Here is a 13,438-nt window from a genome sequence, read left to right on the forward strand (position 1 = left end):
GTTAAATATATTTTTTTTTATTTTTTGTTTTAGTTCTCTGTTACTGTAAAAGGTACCAGAGATAAGCAACCTGCAAGGTGGTTTATTTTGGCTCACAGTTTCAAAGGTTCCAGTCATGACCAATTGACTTTGTTGCTTTGGGCCACTGGTGAGGAGAGCATGGCTGATCAACTTACAGCCAGGGCAAAAAAAGGGAAAGGAAGGGACAGGGGTTCCACTAACCTCTGATAACCGGAAGACCTCCCACTAGTCTGTACCTCTTAAAGTTTTCCCTACCTCCTCATAGAACCAATCTGGCGACTCAGCCATTAACACATGAGTCCTTTGGGGGTCACTGCAGATTATAACCATAACACTAACTTCAATAATATTTAGCACATTGGCTCTTGTTATCCTCACTCCCTTCAAATATCCCTCCACTTTTTTGGTGCAAGCTAAATCTGACCCAGTACAGTCACACAAATACTCTTTATTAATCTCAAATTCATTTAGGAATCAAATAAAGAGGATTAAAAATAGCATAGAAAAAGAAGTGAAACACTTAACTCATAAGAAGGATGCACAGAATTATAGCATTGCCTAGCCAGAAGACTGAGATTCTCACCTTCATTAAAAATCTTTATTTTGAAAGTATTAGTTACTTTGATGGCTCTATTTAAAAAAAATGCCCAGTGTTCTTGACCTAACTTACTGTTAAAGGCTTCAAATAGGGCATTGTCTGTTAAATACTGTGGCAAGGGAGGGATAGTAATGACTGCATTGAGGTATCCCATGCTGGAGCCCTGAGCACACACTACCATAGAATGACAACTTTAAGAGTATAAACACATCATGCTAACAAATAAAGAAAAAAGAATTCCTAGGAAAGAAGGGGTATGTAAGGAATATTTTGATAACACTTTATATGTGTGCAGCTCAAGTAATAATGGGAGGTAAGGGCACTAAATAGGGGGACCCTTACCTTCTTTAGCAAACTGAAGGCTTGCTAAAGAAGTTCTTCAGTGCCATGGCACTGTACACTAACTATATGATCAGAAGACCATTCTCAGGGACCCTGCACTGGTTCCTTATTCCCAGCAGATTATTTTAAATACTGATCACAAGAGAGGGAGGAAAGGAAAATTGCCAAGGAGAACACAAGTATTGGTCAGCCTACTCCAGAACAAAAACCTAGGGAGCTGCCATACCACATATATAGCCTGCAGCACTAACAAGTAACCTGGCTCCTAGCATATTTCCAAAACACAACAGCTCCCATAAAAACCAATTAGGATATCCAACAAATGCACTTTGATTAAACATGAATAATGGCTCTAACAGTCCTAAAGCAAGAAGTAGAAAGAATCAAAATAGATCTTAATGGTTTAGATAAGAATAACTTGGTCCACAACTTTGGCCGACCAGGTTAAAGGTTCTCAATTGGTCTAATGTTGTGAGAGGTTCTTTTCAATTCTTTAAGGAGGAGTTCTGGACATGGAGATATGAATCACTACATACTTTTTAGGACCCACTACAAGTCCATTTTAGAACATGCAAAATGTGGGTGTGTGTGGGTTCAGGCTTATTCTTACAAATTCCTTGATATATTCATAAAGTCCTGAGTTAAAAAATGCTCTAAAACACACAATGTACTTAAACATATTGAAGTCAACCACTAAGCCAAGCAAGGGAAGGAGGGATGGTAAAGGAATGAGGTGGGAATTGGGTAGGGGTTAAATCAGTGATGTGTACATGTATGTACACACAAGTTTTTGACCCCAATATGATGTATGAATATAATGAACCAATAAAAATTTTAAAAATGCCAGATACATTATAGATGGATGGCTGGGCCAGATAAGCCACATGCTTTCTCAAGATTCTTAGCTGAGACAGAGCAGCACCCTTTGTTCTATGCTGCCGTAGCTGGGATGACTACCATTTTCCAGGCCAGGTGTCATGCTCATATGCCCTTTTCCTGTTTACAGAATGGTCTCTTGTGCATTATATCAATTGATTATAAAAGTCAGGAAAGAGAGCCAAAGAGGCAAAATGACCTTTGATCCCTCTCCAAATTACAGTGAACCAGTCTTTTTCCATCTTGACTGAGTACAGATTATCTTTCTACTCTAAGTAAAATTACATCAGAGTTATTCCCATTCAAGAGGATTCTATTTTATGCTTTGCAGGGTTCTGGCTTTCCTTCATATTTCTTCAGGCATAAATTCAGAGTGGTTCATGGCTGTTCCTAAGCAGAGCCCATATTTTTTTAGGATCTGTCTTTTCTGAACCATTTGGTATATAGAAATCAGTGAGACTAAAAAATCCAGATAACACTAGTAAAATATTCTTAACAAGAGAAAGCAGAGAAATGAAAAAGCTCCATATACTTTTATAGATTGTCTTGTCCCACCCACTCAATTCAGCAATTAAGGAACTGAGGCTCATCTAATACTTCCGGCTCGATTCTTAGCACAGTGTTTCTTCCACTTGTTAAAGGGAAGGGCAGCGTGACAGCCTAGCTCATTCTAGCAACCTGAGTCCACATGCCATATACACTGTATCCTGTGTAGCCTGGACAGCAACCTTGATGCTGCAGCTGCCTGAGGCAGCACCCTTCACCCTAACCATCTGCAAAGAAGACACAGGTGGTGACTCTGGGTTTCCCTCCATGCTTACTGGACATCACAATGAATGTAATTGGGTTGTGTCACTAAACAAAGAGGGCTACTAGCTAGCATCACTGGCATGTGGGTAGTGCTCTGAATGTGCTACCAGGCATTCAATAAAGGTGAGTCTTTAGGCCTGGAAAACACTATATTTTAGGCAGAGTTTAATATCATGAAAAGATCATGAGATTCAGTGTTTAGAAACTACAGTTCAAGATCTGATTCTGTCATAATCCAGTTTGAGAGGACTGAGCCACTTTCTTCTTCTGTTTCCAGTTGGAGGTCAAAAATAGTTAAATTCTATTTAATACTAGGCTGGGATTTTAGGATATTGGAATGAATGAGGGAGATGCAATTTCCTTTCTTTGAAGATTACTGTTTAGGCTAAGTTTATCAACTGGTATGTTAAGGACACTGATTACATCCATCTTGCTGTGCTATAAATCAGACATGATTGTGAATGGAAAAGCACTTTGCAGACGTAGCTCTTTGGGACAGGACAGGGGGCTAGTTTTTGAGCTGTTCAGCCATTCTCCCCAGACCTTATGTGTATGGTTTCACCACCTCCTTCAACCACTTCAGGCAGGGGGTTCACAGAAACTGTGCCCTGGACAGTAGCCACAGCTTCCTCCAGGCTCCTGCTATGGGAGAAGCAGTAATTGTACCCAGTCTCAGCATTTCCAGCAATTCCCCTTCTCCAGGCCCCTTCCTCGAGGTACTATTGGTCCTTCTTACCCTAAAAGAACCAAATCTCCAGATACATCTGCATATGTCTGGCCTCAGCTCCGATGCTGGGCATTTCTGATCTACTTCTAGTCCATACAGAGTTTGGCTCTATTCACATTGGAGGGGACAGGGAGTCTGCACTCTCAGCAATAACCTGTTAGATAACTATAGTATAAATTCACTTGTCTTTAAGGCCCAGTCAGTCCTCCAAGTTTGACCATTTCCAGAATGGAATGATTATGTAAGATTTGGTCCTGACCCCAAGAGCAGATCAATTTTCCTCCCAATTCAGGTAAGACTAGTTTGCGTGTGTGTGTGTGTGTGTGTGTGTGTGTGTGTGTGTGTGTGTGTGTGTGTTGTGGGGATTAAACCCAGGGGCATTCTACCTCTGAGCTATACTCCCAACCTGATTTTTAAGTCTTTTATTATGAAACAGGGCCTCAGTAAGCTGCAGAGGGCTTCCCTAACTAGCTGAAGCTGGCCAGTAATCCACATCCTCCTGTCTCAGCCTCCCAGGTACTGGGATTACAGGCATACACTACCACACCTGACAAGCTGTGTTAGTTTTTTCTTGATGCTATAAAAATGATCAGAAATATAGTGACTTAAAGTAACACAAATTTATGATCTTGCAGTCTGGAGGTCAGAAGATTATACCCTCTTATACCCCCATGTTTGGATGGCTACGGTGCTTCTGGATGAGATTCTGGGGAGGTTTCACTTTTTTTCTTTTTCTGCTTGTAGGGACTGACTGTATTCCTTTCTCATGGCCTCTTACTCCCTCTTCAAAGAGAGCAATGTAGCATCTTCAGATCTGTCTCTCTCTCTTCCATCTTTACATTCCTCTGATTCTGACTCTCCTGCCTACTTCCTTCACTTACTTGGACCCTTGTGAATCTATGGGTGAACCTGGATAATCCAGGGTAATCATATCTGCAAAATTTCTTTTTTATATAAGGTAACATACAGACTCTGGGGATTGGGACATTATATGTGTATTATTTAGTCCACCACACTAGTCTTTAGCACTACACTACCATCTCTTCTCAGGTCCCCTAGTCTCAATGAGCTAACTGGACAGGTGTAACTGCTCTATGGGCCAGGATTTATTTTTCCCCCTCTACAGAGTGCCATATGAGTTTCTAAAAGGAATGTTCCTGGTTTTGTTTGTTTTGGGCACTATAGTTTGAACCCAGGGACCTCTAACCTCTGAGATGGATCCCCAGGCAGGGTCTTGCTAAGTTGCTGAGACTAGTTATCTCAGCCTCTCAAGTACTGGGATTAAAGGCATGCATCACCACACCCAGCTTAGTACTTCCATCTTGATCTGTGGTTCAAAGGGTAGCCTAGGACACAGAGCTGTTCATATTCTAGAAACTATGGCTAAAACTTATAGGTAGAATATAGGTCTCTTTCCTGAGTTGGTAGGATTTCTGTGTCTCAGAGATCATGTGCTGGATACATTTGTATTGGATATGTCTAACCCCTGTCTTAGAGCAGGAAATGGCCCTATTGACTATCTAGTCTAACACCTCTACTTTATAGATAAAGAACCCAAGACTCTCAGAGTTGAAGTGCTGATGAAAGAGCTTGCCCCTTTTCCCCCTCAATCCTGTCATTCTTTCCATATTCTATGTCTACTTCTCCATTTCCCTCTGGGTAGAGTTAAGAAGAGGCATAATATAGCTGGGTGTGGTGATATACTCCTGTAATTCTTGTACTTAACAAGGCTCAGAAAGGAGGATCTCAGGTTTACCACCAGCCTCAGCAACTTAGGGGAACTCAGAAACCTAGTGAGACTGTTTAAAAGCAAATCATTTTTTTTAAAAAAGGCTAAGAGTATACCTTGGAGATAGAATGCCCCTGGGATAGAGGCATACTTTGGAATAGAGTAACTCTGGGGCCAGGGTGAGTTGCTTAGTAAACCTGATTTCATTTATAGAGGACATATATCCTATAGTAGTTTTCAAAGTGTGGCCATAATTATATTTTTTCATCTTAAAAAGAGACAGAAATTAAGCTTTGCTAATGTATACAGTTACATGTATATAACTGATGAATATATACATATTACTTGTTCAAACACCTTTACTGATGGAGCATACAAGAAAATAAAGTTAAAAGACTACTGCTTAAAGCAGGAACTTGGCAGTAGACTGAGAAAGAACTGAAAGGAATGAGGTCCATAGAGACTATGGAGACCTGGCATAGACAGCCCCAGGTTGGATAATCCAGTTGGAAACAAGTGGAATTCCATCCAGGTGTGTCTGTAGGAATCATTAGTCATTCCAATTATGGTTTTCTTCTGTTTCAGTTGGCTTCTATCTCCTGACTGCTCTCTCAGCATCAACATCCTTCTAAAACCAGAGGCCTTTGTTAAACGCTGCTTATATAGACAGAGAGAAGTGTGCAATTATTGACTTTCATTAACCAGGTGAACTTCAGGGTGACCACTGAGTCCTGTGGGGTGGGCACAGTGGACTTGAGGTCTGCATTAGTAGCAGGGCAGGTATAGAGGTGATGCTCTTAGGATAAAACTCAAGGAATCTCTAGCCCTGAGGTTCCTTCCATCTCCATTTCACTGACAGTCTGTCTTCATCCATGAGAACACCTCCTCCCTTTCCTCATCTATGAAACTTACTCTCCAGAAAGGGCTGCAAACCTGGAAGGGTTTCACATATAGGAGTCAGTGATTAAGGGCGCTAATTGGTGATGTCTCAGTCAATGAACAAATGAAGCCCAAAGGCAGAAATGGGTGGCTAATGGTGAGCTTCAAATAATAAAGGAGATGTGCTAGACAGACTTTTCTCACCTCTATTGTCTGCCTATACCCCCAAAGGGTCAAGAGCCAGAGACTCAGAACAACTGAGCTCTCAGTGACTTCGGTGACTGTGAATGAAAGAGGGCTGTATTCTGTGAGAACTCTCCCACCAAGGTGGCACGTACAGCTCAAAAGGGGCCCAGGTTCCTCAGACTTCTTGGATGGAGTCTATTTGAGAGGTGTCCAGGGCTATTTTAAGAATATTTCAATCTTCTAAGGTTGGGGAAGGAATTGGAGAAAAGATAAGCAATGCTGGTATTAATCTGGGCTTTTCTGAACCTGCTTAACTGGTCCTGCTGAGGGTCTGGAAGCTCACAACTCACAGGTGCAGAAAAAACACAAGAGACCCATATGCCAATCCAGATCCAAGAGAAGGAAAATCAAGGTATAGTGGTTTGAATAGTAGTCTCCAAAAGCACAGCTGATTCCTAACTTCCAATTCCTGTGAAGGTGACCTTATATGGAAATAGAGTCTCTGCAGATGTAATTAAGGATCTTGAGATGAAATCCCACTGAATTTAAGGTATACCCTAGATCTAATTATATATTTCTCCATATGAGACAGATTTGAGACAGAGATAAAAGGAAAACACCATGTGAGGATGGACACAGAGACAAGCCAGGGAAGGCCAAGGATTGATAGAAACCACCAGAAGAAAAACATGGAATAGATTCTCCTTCTGAGTCTTCAGAAGGCACCAAGTACCCTACTGATATCTTGATTTCAAAGAACTTGGCTTTCAGAGTTTGGAGAGAATACATTTAATTCCTTTAAGCCACTTAGTTTGTGTAAAGTTGTTAGAGAAGCTACAGAAAAGTAGCACACAAGAGTTCAACAGATGTGGACTAAAAGGCTGAATAAGCTCATTTTGGTGTTTCTGTACCCTTGTCATATATGGAAGCATCTTTAGCCATTACAGAGTTCCAGGACAATGTCCTTCAACCTTGTGAAAACCAAGCCATCTTGATGTACAGAAGAACCTCAGTACCAGTACTCCATTCAGATCTTCCAACAAAAATCCAACACAACAGAGCAAAGACTTGAGAATCAGATCCCTAGTATAGTAAGAATGCAAAGCTCCTGATGGCTGAGGCTAAATCCATCTTCCTGTGTATGCAGGAAGAGTTAACGGTTGGGGAGAGGGCCTGAGAGGGGGTTGATAGTGTGCTTTTAATTTTTAAGCTAGGGTCTATGGTAGACATCAAAGTCTTGTATTGCTGGAAGAGGAAAAATGTGTTTTCTTAACAACTTTATAAAATAACGGAAGTAGTAGACACCAAACATGCCCCTGGCACTTCTTGAAAAGTCACAGAATGCCTTGACCGAATGATTCCTCAAGATTTTATTAATTTAGAATATTGTATCTCATCAAACTGATCACTTTTTATTATCTTGCTCCTCTGAATTGTATGTCCCTTTTTATTCTCAGCTAGAGGGGCCATAAATTAAAATCATTCAAAATTTATACTCTTACAGTTCATTATCTATGATTGGTATTATCTTTCTGCCTTTCTCTAGCCCTTCTTTAGCCTGACAAGAAATATTGCAATAGAAGCTAAATACCATCCAACCAATAAATGTTCTACTAAAGAAAAATAAAACAGTGACTACATTACCCTAAAGGGCACCCCATCACTCATCCCATCTCCACTATAAGCATACTTGATGCCAACCACAAAGAAACTGAGGCTCTAAAGATTAGTGTGTCAGGGTTGAAACGTGTGCCCCTTTCTTTGTTCCTTTGCTAATTAGGCATGTTGTTGGCTCTTTCTGAACCTTCACCTCTTTCCTTGAGGACCAGGGGCATTGTTATATTAGCCTGTTCCCTGAGTAACAACCTAACTTCAGGGAATAAGTAGTGATGTAATGAATTGACTAGAAAAGTGTTGGGAGACCCATTACTGGAAGTTCCAAATGCCTCTAAGTGTCATTGCAGGAGGAGTGTCTGCAATGGTTGGGAAGTTGGTCCCTTTGTTTCTATGATTGGTTGATGCTGTTTTAATAAAGATGCCTTCATTAAAGATGATTTCATTAAAGATCCCTTCATTAAGCTGCACACAAAATAATCATAAGCTTTTGGCAGTGGGGAGATCTCCCCCAAGCTATATTGAAATTTGCTTGGTCACTAAAGAGCTTGATAAGGGAGGCTGGGGGTATCCACAGTGGGTTTTGCTGTGGTTGTTCATACTACTCTCTTTAGGGATGTTACAGAGTACCACATGATAAGAGCAGCAACTTAGAGAGATGGAAGTTGACAACATTACTTTAAAAATGGATATTCCGGTCTTGACTGACTCATCTAATGGGAAAAGGTCTGCATTCAGTGCATGTACTGACCCTTGAGATGGAGCTTCATAAAAACATAAAGGTGTCGATATGTTTCCACACTAGGGAACGCTGCAAAGTGAACATTTATTTTTATCTCTCTTCCTTCCTATCCTCCTCCTCCTCCTCCTCCTTATTTTTCTTGCTCATGGCACTCAGCAGAACACACACAAGCCAGCCAGAGATCACAAGGTAGAAACAGAGAAGGAAAAGCAGGTCAGAGAGTGGCAAGGCACAATTTACTGGCACTGTTTTTTAAAAATTTTAAAACATCAGCTTTCAAAGTTATAATGTCTGACTTTACAAAGTTTGTGGAATTTCCAGAGAACAAAATTCCCAATTGTCCCTCTCTCTTGTCCTTACTAAACTATAATATCAATCAATCCCTAGAATATAAGTTTTCTAAATCTATAATGACCAAAAATACATGTTCCTAGAGGCTGGGTATTAGAATTCAAAGATATCTCCAGGGACAGATAAATAGGAGTAAATCTGAAAGGGGGTTCATGTCCACAGTAGATTAATCATAGCTGTGTTTCAGGATCATCTAAGGAACTTACAAAAATATTTGGAAAAGATTCTCATGGAAATTAAAACTGGAATAAGATATTGTATTTCATCTACCAGAAGCACAAAAATGACAAAATCTAACAATTCCAGTTATTGGTCAGAATATAAAATGATGGGAAGGAACACTAATACATCGATAGTGGTAGAGTATACATTTTTATAAATTGATAATGGAAGAGTATAAATTTCACTTCAGAAAATAGATTGGCATCACCTAATGAAATGGAGAATGTACTGACCTTGTCTTCTAATAATTCCATTCTTAGTTATATGTGACAGAGAAACTCTTGGACATACATGTACAAAACCACTTACAACAGTATTACTGGTAATTGCAAAAATCTGGAAGCAACCCAAATGTCCAATAACAGTAGAAGAGAGAAATTGCAGTATTTTGATTCAATGGATTCAATATGGTACCAAAACAATGAACCACGGCTGCATATATCAAAATAGACAAATAACAAAGGACAGTATGATTATAATTACCTTAAAGATTGCCAATGTGCAAACTTAACCAGTATGTTCACCTGGGCTATATACATAGGTGGCAAGGCTATAAAGAAAGGCAAATAAATTATTTGCATGAAGACTCTACTAACCTCAACTTGTCTGGGATTTAGGAAGAAGTAATAAGAGAGTGGTTACCTCTGAGGAAGGAGAGAAGTCCATGATCTAGGTAGGAGACAGGAGGCTGCAAAGGAACTTGTAGCATTCAAATTCTCACACTTGGTGGTGAGAACACAGGCTTTGGTCTTACTGTCGTTTTTAATCTATGTAAACATGTTATACCTGTGTTTTTGCATGTGCTCTATATCATAATAAAATTAGAATATGCAAATTTCTAAGCTCCATTCCAAACCTACTGAATGAGAATCTTAGGCTGTGGAGCCTAAGAAGTACTTTTTATAATTTCTTCAAAAGATTCTGATGCATTAGAGCCACTTACACACACACACACACACACACAAAAAAAAAAACATATCAGCATCTAAGTGAAAATAGCTTAAAATATAAATCGATGCTAAGCAATCTCAAGAGAGTCATAAAAATAAAAAAGGTCAGCACAGGAGAATGTGTAGAAAGGAAAGATGTCTCACAGTTCCGTTGTTATGACAGGGTTCAAGACCAATGTGTAATATAAGACTGAGAGCATTAATTATTTCTGTTCCACCTCCATCAGCTTACCTGAGCCTTGTCACTCTTAACTCTGGTTGTATGAGCCTGATTTAATCACCCTAAAAAATGATGATACAGGCTCTGGTGATAAGTTTTGCTTCAAAGACAGAAATGATGTGGTAGACCTTACCCTTGTCTAGGACTCATCATAGCAGACATCTAGACCTGGACCCCCCAGATACAAGCTCTGTGATCTTGAGAAAATCACTCTCCTTCTCCGAGTCCTTGTTGCTCATCTGCCCTTCTTCCCTCACAGAGTTCAGATCCAGTGAGACAGCAAAGGTCTAAATGCTTTGCAAATTGAAAGAAAATGTTACTCTGAACACCCAGTAAGCCATTATTACCATTTCAGCTATTACTTCTTCCTAAATCCCAGACAGGTTGAGGTTAGTAGAGTCTTCTGTGTCCAAGGAATTGGAATCCTTAAGTTTTAGCTTGGCGAGTCCTACAGTCTGGACTAGGGCTTTGCACTTCCATAAGCCTCTCTGAAAACTCTACAACAGTATTAACAAGGACCTCATGCTTATTCTGAGTTTACCCTTTTCAGGCTCTGATAATTCAGAAGGAAATATTCATAAACAGCTCAGGATTATTGGAAACACCATACAAAACAAACATGCATCTTGAATATTCATGAATGTCTTTGAAACAAACATTTAACCCAGTACTATAGTACCTTCCAAATTAAGATTGCCAGATTTAGCAAGTAAAAAAAAATGCAGGATACCCAATCACATTTGAATTTTTTTAGTATAATTGGAAGAGTTTTTAGCATAAGTATGTTCCAACTATTGAATGAGATATACTTGCACACTAAAAAAATCATTTGTTGTTCATCTGGAATTCAAATTTCATTGGGTGTCTTATATTTTACCTGGCAACTCATTCCAAATGGGAAAATAGATCAGCACGTTCTTCTACATCTTACCTGAGGAAACCTATATAGAAGAGATGAAATCCTACTTCTATTACTTGGTAGAGGAGTGAAGGGTTATGCTGATCCTAAAATTAGACTTGTACACTTCCCTTCCTTGCATAGCCAGAGAAGCCATGGAATGTCACAGACATAAAAATAGGTTTCAAGTAAAACAGGGCAGAGCAAGGGTGGGAAAGCCTCATCATTTCACACAGAAATGGGTGTTCATTCCATCCCAGTCCTGGCCCATCTGGGACATTCTCCTGTGGCCTCCACCCTTACCTCTGGGCATCTCCCTCGGGTGATCTGACTCAGGCCCATTCAGCAAGTCCATCTGTGAGGCTTCCTCTGAAGGCACTCGACGCCAGGACCAGCTCTGGTTCCCAAGGTTATGCAGAGGAGGAGAATATTCCAGCTCACAGGGGAAGTCAAAGCTGCACTCCAGCCCTGCAAAATAGCCCATGGTCAGTGGAACAAATTGTCTCCCAGATGTGGGCCCTACACTCCATAAAGTTAGCTCCATCTCATTCACAACTTTCCTTGTGTAGGCAAAATGAGCTATAAAGTCAATAGGTGGTTGGCTCCATACTGGTAAAAAGGTGACTAAGAAGAAATCATGTCCTTTCCATAGCTCACACATTGAGAGGCATCCTCGGAGAAGGTAGGCAAAAATCAAAACAAAACAAAGAATTAAAATCCTAGAGCTGACAGGTTGAAATTGAGAAACTTTGCATCCTTTGAGGCCACCTGGTGACAAGGAGTGGGACTTGGGGCCAAGCCAGGAAGAGTCCACCTAAGCCACCAATTAGGTCTGAGTCTGACTCTAACATTTAGCAGTTGGTCTGAGTCTGACTAACATTACAGTCTCCAGGCAAGAAAATTAAACTCTCAGGCCCTCAATTTTCATACCTTTACATTGAAGATGATAATATCAACTTTGCATAAGAACTGGGTATAAGATGTATTACCTATATATAGTTGGTGCTCAGGAAAAACATACAACTGGTGCTCAGAAGAAATCCTAAGCAGGCTCTGCTCTGTCTGACTGAGAAGAAACAGGCCCAGTAGCATTCAGCTTTTGCCTATGGCTCGCTTTGCTAGCCCTGGAGTCTACCCTTTCACCTCCCCCCAGTGAAGAGGTCAAGACTATGCCACTGAATCGTATTTTATTCTAGCATAGAGAGAGACTAAGGGCTATCATTGGGTAAGAAGAGCCAGAGGAAGGAGAAAGAGTTCATGTTCTGGAACATTTATTCCCTTTTTGTGAGCTTCTCATAGGAAATCATCTTTGTGTCCCAATCATTCCATGTTTGCCCCACTTTTAGGGTACATGGGCCACTCAACTTCTCGTTCTCCCTCCTTTCTCAATGCCTAGTACCCAAAGTGGCTCTCAAAGCTCGCTGATGGATTAGCAGCAGATGTGCCAAAATGTAAATTATTTAGCCACCTCTTACTTTATCCCCTCCCATCTGCTATGGGGCTGTGAAAAAAGAGATATGATATTAAAGGATGAACCATTGAACAAGTGATAAGGGAAATCTGGTGTGGGTTCAAGCTGGGGCAGTCATTTTCCAGGGGTAGACTTTGTTTTCTACATGTGTAAAACAGGATTTATAAAGTACATGATTTTAGAACCAAGCACCTAGTGAAACATGAACTCCAGCTCTAGCTCCACCACTGATTTGTTGGTCACCTTGAATAAGTTATTCAACCCCTCTGGACCTCAATATCCTCGAACAGAAGATCTACACCAGATGCTCTCTGAAGTTCCTTCTGGATTTCACTTTTTGAAGTCCTCGCTCTCAGAGAGGTTATAGCTAATTTGATAAATCAATCTGTGTGGCAGTGCTAATGGGTGCTAACTCCCAATTAGCATATGTGCTTTTTAACAGCTGCTTCTGGGGCCTCTACTTCCTCCATCTCCAAGACTGTTCGGAGGTCGAGAATTTCAGAATGCAGCTGAGAAGCGGTGCTGAGACCAGTGCAAGTGGCTGGTCACTGAATGGTTCTCAAATCACATCCACCAGCAGCTGTCTCTCCTCTGGAATGGGAATAAAATAATTCCCATTGACACTAGCTAAACTAAGATTAGAGGATAGGAAAAATAAAGGAGGGGGGACCCTCATGGCCTAGGGATGCAGCTCAGTGGTAGGTAGAGCACTTGCCTAGCATGCTCAAGGCCCTGGGTTCAATTTAAAAAAATCCTTCAATTACACTTCTATTAACTCTCTTTCTGCTTCTCAGCCAACAGA

General features: G+C 40.6%; 1 protein-coding gene across 1 annotated transcript in view; it reads right to left on the reverse strand.

Annotated features, from left to right (window-relative positions):
• ALK (ALK receptor tyrosine kinase) overlaps window positions 1–13,438 on the reverse strand; it is a gene marked incomplete at both ends in the record, with an annotated part of 721,303 nt that overhangs the window by 471,050 nt on the left and 236,815 nt on the right. The window contains one exon of the mRNA XM_080711348.1: window positions 11,469–11,633. Within this exon, the coding sequence (XP_080567474.1) occupies window positions 11,469–11,633 (165 nt within the window). The remainder of the gene's footprint in view (window positions 1–11,468; window positions 11,634–13,438) is intronic.

Source organism: Muscardinus avellanarius (genome assembly GCF_963383645.1).
Source record: "Muscardinus avellanarius genome assembly, chromosome: 15".
Lineage (NCBI taxonomy): Eukaryota > Metazoa > Chordata > Mammalia > Rodentia > Gliridae > Muscardinus > Muscardinus avellanarius.